Source organism: Ochlerotatus camptorhynchus, unplaced genomic scaffold (genome assembly GCF_037179485.1).
Source record: "Ochlerotatus camptorhynchus isolate MF236.1 unplaced genomic scaffold, CSIRO-AGI_Acam_v1.1 ptg000416l, whole genome shotgun sequence".
Classification (NCBI taxonomy): domain Eukaryota; kingdom Metazoa; phylum Arthropoda; class Insecta; order Diptera; family Culicidae; genus Ochlerotatus; species Ochlerotatus camptorhynchus.
The window spans coordinates 2,191,860-2,202,756 of NW_027040902.1; the positions used below are offsets into that span (position 1 = coordinate 2,191,860).

Consider the following 10,897-nt stretch of genomic DNA (forward strand, 5'->3'; position numbering starts at 1 on the left):
GGATTCACGTTGCAAAGTTATGCCCATCAGGGTGTAGTCATGGTGAAGAAGCAAACGCTTGCGTCCAAGGGAAATTACAGAGCATTTCGAGACATTCAGTGACATGCGATTAATACGACACCATTCAGCGAAGACTTCCAATTGTTGCTGCAGGAAAATTGCATCACTAGGTTCTTTTATCACGAAGTAGAGTTTCAAGTCGTCCGCATATGATAGTTTAAGGCATTTCAGGATGGTATTGACGTCATTCATGTACAACAGAAACAGAAATGGCCCAAGATGGCTACCTTTGGGAACGCCGGATGTCACGGGGAAGGATGAAGAAACATAGTCTCCAATCTTTTTTTTTTTTTCCTTTGGTTTGTTTTTTCCGTCGATCTTGTTTTCCGTGCTGAGCACCAATGCTACCGACGTGCCAGGAAGGCACACAGCAAAAAATAAATTTTAATATTACATCCAAGAGGATGCACTACAATCGTGTCGAAAATCGCATGTAATTTTTATGGCCACAACAATAAACAAATGCAGTAAAAGCAGTGTAATGTGAGTTCATGCACTGTATTAATGATAATTTTGTTCTTTTTGGCAAGTGATATTACACCATATTTTCGACACGATTAAAGTGCATTCACTTTGATGTGATATTAAAATTAGTTTTTTGCTGTGCAGCTCCTACACCTGGACCCTACCTATCGACCCATCAACTCATGAACCCGGGACCAACGGCTTTACTTCCCATCCGAAGGAAGGCGTGATCAGAGATGTTATGCCTCAGAACATCCCGGCGGTGCCGACTGGGATTGAACCCAGGCCTGCTGGGGTGAGAGGTAATCACGCTTACCACTACACCACCGGCGCCGTTGTGGTCTCCAATCTTGACAGACATGTTTCAACCAGTCAGGTAGGAGTAGAGCCAAGTAAGCAGGCCATCGTGAACACCTATCCCGTCGTATTTAGCCAACGCAATGTCATGGTTTATTTTGTCAAATACTGTGGAGAGGTCTGTGGTCTAGAGATCTAGAGATCTACTTGATGGCCACGTTCTATTTTATGAATGATGAACGAAGTGAACGTAACTAAATTGGTCGTCGTGGAACGCTTAGGCATGAAGCCATGCTGATCTGTCTAGATACAGTGTGCAAAACTTTGAACCAATTTTTCGAGTATAATCAACTCAAAAAGTTTGGAGGTAGCACTTAACGAAGCTATTCCACGGTAGTTTGAAACAGTCCTTTTGCAGCTTTCTTGTGGATTGGTAAAACGATAGATTCTTTCCAGCAAGCTGGAAAAACCCCACACATCAAGGAGAGATTGAAAACGTAGGCCAGAGGTGTCGCGAGAGCAGTCAGGCAGCGTTTGAGGACTAACGACGGTACGACATCTGGACCGGAACCCATTGACGTTTTTAGCTGCTTCCCGGATGAAATAACCATTTCGCTGGTGATAGAAAATGGATGACTGGAGAAGGTTGAGGGAGAGACGTTACTAGACGCAGCAATTACATGCTGAGTCGTTCGTTGACAATCCACTTTAACACACCATTTTCTACTCCAGAGTAACTACTGCAAACCTAAGCTTGATTTATTCTGACGTATCTCAGGCTGTTTTCGTAAATAAAGCTTTTTATTGGCAAGTTGGCCGTGAAAAACTAACGGGTGATAACTAAAAATTGAGATTGTTCGTTTCGAGCTGTGAAAAAAAGACATGGGTACAAAAATGAAAACTGATGTACTCCGTTTGAGGCTAAACTACTCTTCATCATAGAAAAAATAATGAACATTTCAATACAGTCTGTCATCACCGGTACGGCGTGGCTACTTCATGATACTAATTTGTCGAATATATCTCTTGATGTTATCAGTTATTTGGATACAATCAAGAGCTCTCGAATGTGTTGGATCACAAACAAGCTAAACATCCAAAATGAGAATCTATTGGACGACTTTAAGTAAATTGCATATAATGTCTTCAACTGTAAAAAAATGCAAAGTTGGCAACACTGGAGAACAAATCACATTTTTGTATTCGGTTTGATTGAAAGTTGAAAGGTTCATATTTTTAGTTACGCTACAGATTCGTCGTTTTTAACGGCTTTCATGAAGTGACCAACTTTCTTTATCGAAGTATTTCGCAGTATCGTTAAACAGGGTAACATTGATCGTTTTTTTTAGAGTATATTCTAAATATTTTTTACATCAATGAATGTTTCTCAAATTTTATTTGTTTAAAACAAATATTGAGGATCCAGAGTCAGTTCGTTAGTAATATGTTTAACGGAAATTATTGCGTTCGCACTGTTTTTTTAGTCTTGTGACCGAACATCAGTATTTTGATTTGGAATTACTTTGATAATGCTCGGTGAATGTAGAAAAACATGCAGGAAACTCAAATAAAATAATTAAAAAAATACGAAACTTTGAATGAGTATATAATCAGAAAACCCCATAGGAAATAAGAACACAACATTGAATTTGTGATGGCTATACAGGAAATACATTTCATAAGTGATGATTTGAGTGCTTTTTCAAACAGGCAAAAAACAAGAAAATTGTTTTTCAATATGTTTGGCCATATACGATATCAAGGGAAATGCCCTAAGATACATTATGGAACCAATGTTTCTTTTTCTGAAAAAGGGCAGAGAGTAAATTAAATCCTTATATTCTACTTTCAAAGTTACCCGCATTATCAACCCGTTTTACAGTAAACGAAAACAAATTAAAACATGTTATCTTTAAAATTCAATATCTCCTAAATGGGAAATGTAGTTTTTTGTCGATAGGTGATTCTTATGTAAAAAATTCACTGAACATTTCAGATCAGATTTGATACTTGCATGAGATATTTGCATTTTAAGTTTTCAAATCGCAAATTTGGCAATACTGGAAAAACAAATCTGATCAAACCAGACCAATTCCACGCCAAATCGGTCAGTCACCAAACTTGACTATCTTCGATCTGGATGATACTTGGCACATATTTTCAGTATGATAGACTAACTAGAACTAATATCAAACTGAACATTTTGCGTAAATAATGAAATTTTCAAAAATGCCTCAAAAGTTGCTCTTAGAAAAACTTTTTTATTGAAAGTTTGTCCATCCTAGAGTTGTTTTCAAAACTTCTGGTTTCTATTTAAGTTTTTATAAAAAAAATATAAAAAAAATAAAAAATAAGTTTTTTTTATTTGAATTTTGAGGTTTATTTTTAATTTTTTTTTGTAACAAAACGAAAAAAAAAAATTCGTGTATATATTTTTTTTTATAAATCCTTATTAGTTTCCTACAACTATTTCTTAGTATTTTTTTTACAACCAACTGTTTTCGAACTACATTTTTTTTTAAATATGTGTGCAAAAACACATAGGCCCTTTTCAAAAATTACCCTTGAGTCAAAAGGGTCTCCTCTCCTGCGGAAAATACTTGGTCTATCAAACTGAAAATACGGGCAAAGTATCATCCAAATCGAAGATGGTCGAGAACGATTTCACGTTTTTTCAGCTCATTCTGGATGGAATCCCTCACCATTCGATTGTACGTCCAAAATCCTTACTTAAACGATCCAATGCCGTCTCCATCTTTAATGGTTGCAAAGATATATTACATTTAAAACTGGTGTTTATTAGAAATTGGAAAAAAAGGGGTGGTCTTCACCGGCAGGGGGTAGACCAATTGGCTTAAGACTATGGATTTTTCAACATTAGTCCATAATAAATGTTTCCACCAAGTTTGATTTAAATCTTACACTCTCAAATCTCATTCATTGAGTCTTCCTGCGAGAATAAACTCGCGTGCGAATGTGGCAAGCAATATTCATGCTTGAGATTCTCATGCATATTTACGCACTCACACTCACAACGCCGAAAAATCATTCCAGCTTTAAACTCATAAAAACCACTCAAAGGCCAATTGATATCATGCTTATGCATGTTGTATTAGTTTTCCAACCCCTGCTGCACAAACAAGAGTAATAACAATTAATAGCGCCGACATATACAGAAATTAATTTTCGAACCTGAAAACTCAGCGGTGATATTTGCGACATTGAATTTTGGCAGACAAAACTCATAGGCGCATAAACTCATGCATGAGATTTGAGTTTTTGAGTTTTTCCAAACACTGTGGAGAAGATCGATGCAATTTATGTATTATCCCAAGTAACAATTCAGCAACCATTTGGCATCCACTCTAATTAATGATGGTTTTATAATGGCAATGAACAATCCATTTAGTTTAAATACAGCATTCCAAAGTGTAAACCATTGCTGTTTAGTAATTCAGCTTTTTGCTGTTTCGAAAACCTTTTATAATCTGGGGAGAAAGTCGACGATTGCCTGGTTTTAAAATAAATTTAAATCAGTTCTCAATCCCTCCATAAAACTGTTTTGTAATTCAATCATAAACTTCATCAGCAATTGTTTATTAATGTCTTGATCACACACTCTATAAAAGTGTTCTAAAATTTTAAAAGCAACAATAATATCATTGGGTTTTAAATGAGAGCAGAAGGCACATTTTAATGCTTTTAAGTCTTTTTAAAGTGTATTATAAAATCCACAATTACTCTGTTTACAAATTGAACTTAAAAGATATGGATCCTCATAGTGAATGAAACTAAAATTTATGACAAGGAAATCTCGAAAGATAGACGAAGTGGGATGACAAATTCAAGCGATTCTAACGATCGAAGGGAAATCGATTTCAGCAAAATTTACTTCTTTAGAAGAACCAGCACTACCGGCTGAACCGGTACCAATAGGTGACGATCGGAATTACTTGGATCAGTACTGACAGCAAACTACCAAGCTGCCAGTTAGCAGAGATTAGCTGATTTTCAATCCATGGCAGCGATTTTATTCGGCGAAAGGGTTCAACTCATCAAACATTTCTTCAAGCGTACATTTCTGCGTCGTTTGGTGGTGCACTTTGGAAACCATCCGGAAGAAGGGGATCTTCTTCGGGAACAAGCTGTTCGAAATGCTAAATATAATACAACAGTATCGCACACTTTCTGAGTAACTGCTTCCAATCCATTGCCTGAAAGAACGATGGATCGCACTGTGAGACTATAGAGAGATGAACAAACTTTGACGTTGAAATTTTTGCCGGCAGCCTTGCCTCCATAAATGCTGGCATAAATCTGAACGGGTCAGGCCAAAACAAAAGCAAAATGGCTATTGATAAATACAATTCAGTCTACATGTTTTCTTCATAAAAGCCTTTTTAAAACCTTTTGAATTTGTTAGGGACTTCTTGAAAGCAAATCAACTTTTTCACAAATGGTCCATGAAAATCAACCGCCATATTAAAATTATTTTGTTAGTTTTTCACAATCTACATTTTTCAATCTACATTTTCTTGGATATAGCTTTATTTTGGTTAATTTAGCAATAAGCAAATATTTAAATAAAAATCTTGTCTCAGCTAGATGATCGGTCTTTCGAATAATTTTGTTTTTACTTAAATTTAAAATAATTAGTAAAATCGACGTTTTCCGATGGCGGACTATTTTTTTTTCGGTGTTATCACGTACATTTCACATGAGATGTAATATGGCCACTTTATGAGAACTATATAAATAATTTTGGTAATTCAACAGGATGTTTATGCGATCAGTTTTTGTTTTAGTTATTTTGATAAGATCGGATGGTAATTATGAATTCTTTTCCATCTTGATTAATGCTTTTCTAGTGGATTTAGCAAGCAGCTAGGGAAAACGGCTCAAGAAAGGTTTTTATTGTTACCAAATAGCTTTTATCGTAGTTTAAATACGGTTTTCAAATGGTTCTCAATGCGTTCGTCATATAACCTTCTTGCAGTAAATCAATCTTGAAGAGCTTCGAGAAAACATCTCTCAGAACCTTCTCCAGGGTGGGCCAACTAGACAGATTCTAGTCTTAATGAGGTTTTGGGGGATGCATCAATGGCAGAACAGCCTTGGCCAGGGTTTTATGAATGTTGTTTTATTGTAGCTTTGTAGTATTTAATAAAACTTAAAATGTTACTTGGGATATGTATGCATATATTGATTAAACTAACTACCAACTATACTTTTCATGCAGACGGATTATTATTAACAAGGCGCATTTTTCCTTCCCCTTCTTTCCAGGGCCTTCGTGGACAACACGTACCTCCAGATCCTATCACTGGATGACAATCCCTCGTTCAGCGATGTCCCACTACGGCTGTTCTACGGAAATCCCAACCTGATAGACGTGTCGATGCGGGGAAATGCTCTGCTCACTCTGGATGCGGTTCAGTTTCCGCTGGATCGATTGCAGCGATTGAAGCTGGCCGGCAATCCACTCGTTTGTAATTGCTCAATTCGGTGGCTTTGGCGGCTCGTTACCGGTACGGTTGATGAAGACGACAGCGATGGAATCGGGATCGTTGGCCGGAGTGGAGACAGTTTGACGAATATTACCACGGTGCTCATGATCGATAAGGACGAGATTGGGTGTGATTTGAATGAGGATGGGATGGTTACCCGAAGGATCTTAAGAAATATGTCCGAAGGGGACATAAATTGTCCGGCCCACTTGGTAACGGTAGTCAGTGTGATAGCTAGTATTGTAATTGTTCTTCTTGTTGCGTTTGTTGTGATATTCTACCGCAGAAAGCTAAGACAGCGAAAGAAAATCCTTCAAGAAAGAAAAAACGTTCACGAAAGGATAGTCCCTCAGAAGGTAGACAAACTTGAACTGGAGCGCTATCTGGCTCAGCAAGTACTAGCGAACGACTACCGGGAGCTTAGACCTTGTGATGCTCCTATTCGGTACGACACAAAATCTTCAACGCAACCCCTCCAAACTCCCGATCCGGAAGAATCCGATCATTACGAGAACATTGATTACCTCCAGCATCAGCGAGCTTTGAACCATCACAACCATCCGTACCACCAAAACCAACATGCTCATCCATACCATCAGCAATCCCAGAACATCCCAGCGATGACCCTTCAACACCCCAGTCCCTATCCTCAGAAGTACCCCTCGTTACACCAAACGGCGAACAATACCCTTCCAGTGCCTCCACAGCAGCAGCGAAATGCTCAAAACCACTCCTACTCACCGAACTTTTTCATCTACGTGCTTTATTCACACTTCATCTTCTTGTTATTGATATTATGATGAACTACAGTAACCAACCGGTCCGAATCTTTCACCCGACGCTCAAAACGCTGTGTAAGAATTTTTCTAGCTGGAAGTTTTGTTCATTAGGTCAAATAAAGTCGTTCACGTTCTTCTTTTCACACTCGTACATACATTAAATGTTGACAGATAAAAAAAAAACACCAACGCTGCATACAATCATTCAAATCCATACACGAAGAGATCGTTTAATTCATATATTCATCGCTAGCAAAAAAACAACAAACTTGAAGTAAAAGACAACTCTTATTCATAAATGATATACATACAACAAGACAAAAGCGAAAGCTAACAACAGAACAGTAGCAAAGAAAACGGAGAGGATATAATCTATTTTGTACAGGCATTTTTCATATTTATAAGTCGGAACTTCAATCAAATTGTATGTACATTCAGATGCAATAATAACTTAGTCTAGGTATAATGCCCCTTCGTTGCGACCAACTGAAGCAGCTCGTTTTTTGTTGGCTCCTTTCGTTTTCCCTATTTGTTTTGCCATACTAGCGTCATAAGTCTATCATTTCCCTTCTCGAACTAAGCAATCGTTATCCGTACTTACATACAGAACATTAACAAACAAAATGAGGGAAACACAATACGCAAGAGTCAACTAATGGATAGGTTTAATACATTTTTGATGGAATTTTCATTCTTGAGAGGTGAAAACTAATCTGAATATGGGAAATTTCATAAATTGTGCGAAGGAGTTAAGACAAAAGCAAAACAACAATTTGCCATACGATTCATATTTTCTACCAAGAACACTTACTCTAGTACACCGGAAGCATAAAAGACAAAATAGGCGAAAGCAACCACTGCAACATACAGTTAAGGTTTAATAGCTAAAACTCTTGAAGATAGTGAAACATGAATTGTTGCTTCATTTTGGCGAGAAAACGCAGGGAAAGATGGTAGTCCCGGAATTCGAAGAAAGGAATATTTAACGAAGGATTCTAGATTATGCTAAAGTGAAGTAATTGTAAGAAACAAACGAGGAAAAAAATACACACTTACTCTGTTCGAATATAAGTTGTTATAAGACTGAAGACTATTGCGCAAAATAAAGAATGAAATATTGAAGCTGGAGTAGTGTTCTGTGTGCAGAGTTTGAAAGAAATCACATTTATCATTGGTTACATGTTTCCTATTCATCTTATAAGGTCTGCATCCACATGATTCCTTGTTTTTTTTTCAGAAAGCTTCCGCTTCATCAGAGCCTAATATCACTCGATAGGACGTAACTCTGGGAAATTTGGCGGATTTGTGGTTTTGGTACAATATTATCCTGATTTGCTACGTCCCTCTCCTTGACTAGTTTTTGCATCTTGTCGCTGGCAGGTGGGTTTAATTTCATGCTTTATAGTGGAGTGTTGGAGACGGTAGGTTTATGGCCGGCGTTGCTGGCTCATGTCGCGATAGAATGGCGCCATGGGCAGGCGATGGGGATTACTAAGCTTCCCCTCTCTGATGAACCACTGCATGAGAGAACCAAAGATCTAGTCTAGCAGTGATAGTATCATACTTTTTTGACGTAGGACTACGTCTTTAATTTCTATACTAAGGTGTCACATAAAAAAAAACACAAAATTCAAACATGTAACGAAAAATCCCAAACACGGACGCAACGGTAGAGCGCAAATCGAACAAACCGCACATAGCGCATGCTCACAAGAGCGAGCTCAATGCTCGGTTGATCGCTCACTATTTCACCAATGAAAGGAAGGGAGGAAAAAAGCAGCGATAATAAAAACGCTTGCCAAATTGTTTTCTTCGTCATAGTTAGGTAGGTTATCACTTTTTTCAATTCAAATAAAACAAATTCCTAAAGGAGTATTCTGTAAACTAGACAAAAATGCAAATATTAAATTATAATATCAAATTAAACAAAGATGAAGAGCCAGATAGGCTAACCAATTAATGTGATAAATCAATGTACTACCATAGTCAACAGAAATAAACATAATTATACTACTTTTACTACGTTTTCTTCGTCATTTGCTTTCGAGCAACGGACGGATAAGCGTGGGACACGACGTATGAGTGGAACAGCACGCATCGCACCAATACGAAGATGACGCAGTGTTGCCAAATTATTTCCATATTCAATCTGTATATTCACCGTAAAAATCCTATCAATCTGTTTCTGGCTGACAAAAATCTTTAAAATAATCTGTATAAATTCTCTGGTATGATGTTATTGCGGATCGTCGTAAATAAACTTTGAGTTCATTTGAAGTTCAGTAATAGTTTGTTCATAGTTTAGTATCTTGAAGAATGACTTAAGTTTGCTTTCTAAAGAATTAATCTATTGAAAATGGAAAATATGCATTAAAATTTTATGAAGTATTAGTTGTTAAATGTTATGCTCAATGTTTTTTTTTCAAATTCTTCTAATCAAAACAAATTTCAACTTTATCTTATCATTTGGCAGATCAAAAGGATATTGAATTCGCTAGCTGTTGCTCGAACGTATATACCTAAGTGAACTCAGTACATATTGTTTTTTTTTGTGAAAAGCTTTGGAATGGTTTCATCTGTAATTCTCTATTTGCAATCGTGTTCATATGTTTTATCAACTTTATTGCATTTTGTCACAACACATAACTATTATATGGATGTTTAGTGGAACTGCATAGAATATTCTTTATTTCTGATACTACGCTAGTCAAATGTCAAAATATCCAGTTGACTGTTCGACTCACAAACTGTAATCAATCAGCTTGTGGGTTGTTAAAACGGCTTGTTTACCGATTCAACAAATAAAATAAATAATCATAGTACCTGTTACCATGTGATATGGTTAATAATACAATAATAAGGAAAAAAACTAACATCCCTTCTAACGAGCAATCAGAAATAAGAACATCTGAGCATCATAAATCCAACAAAATTAACGAAGATAATAAAATAAAAAGTGAAAAATTGGGATTTGTTTAGGTGCTCGTACCTACTCAAAAGGAAGACATGATTATTTATGGATATTAATAAATATAATCTAGAGTTAAACATATATTCCACTTATTAAAAAAACTGTATATTAAAAGAAATGTTATCTGTATATACAGATATCTGTATCAAAATGTTGAGATAAATCTATATATGTGGCATCATTGAGACGACGATGAAAGCACCCACATCGACTGGATGAAAGACTTCCCGCAGTAGGAAACATGACTCGGCCGCCATCATCTGGTCGGCATCGACTTGCACTGGTGTGACCACAATTTTAAAAACAACCGGCCCTTTTCAGGCCACCAATTCAAAAATGGAAAGAGTTAAGAACTAAATGATCAACATATTTGTTCCGTCCACTAGCGGTCCGATGTCAAACTTCCGTTCGTACCCCTAGGGACAGACCCTTCTACTTTTTTTTTAATAATTACTTTATTTGCACAGGCTCAATCGAATAAACTTTACAGAGCCGAGTTATCATTTTCGTTTAACATTATTAATGCCTTAAATTTAAAGTTAAAGGAACTGGACCGAATACTCGCGGTTGTCTCGAGGCTAGTGACAATTTTTTGGATGGGTAAAGGGTGAAGGAGGTTTGAAATATGGTTTACGATACAAAAATTTAATTAATCCTAAAACATGACTAACCTTACCAATCAGGCAAGGGCTTGTTGTCCTCTGCTGTCCGAAGAAGTCGTCTCCACTCTACTCGATCCATGGCCACAGTTCGCCAGCCTCGTAGTCTGCAGGTCACCTTCTATTTGGTCGATCCACCTCGCCTGCTGCGCGTCTCTT

General features: G+C 37.0%; 1 protein-coding gene across 2 annotated transcripts in view; it reads left to right on the plus strand.

Moving 5' to 3' along the window:
• The window catches only part of LOC135711019 (leucine-rich repeat neuronal protein 2-like), a 451,318-nt gene extending 443,088 nt beyond the window's left edge, over nt 1–8,230 (plus strand). For both annotated transcript variants that reach the window (XM_065233760.1, XM_065233759.1), the window contains exon 7: nt 6,109–8,230. In XM_065233760.1, the coding sequence (XP_065089832.1) occupies nt 6,109–7,129 (1,021 nt within the window). In that variant the 3' untranslated portion in view covers nt 7,130–8,230. The remainder of the gene's footprint in view (nt 1–6,108) is intronic.
• The last annotated feature ends 2,667 nt before the right edge of the window (nt 8,231–10,897 follow it).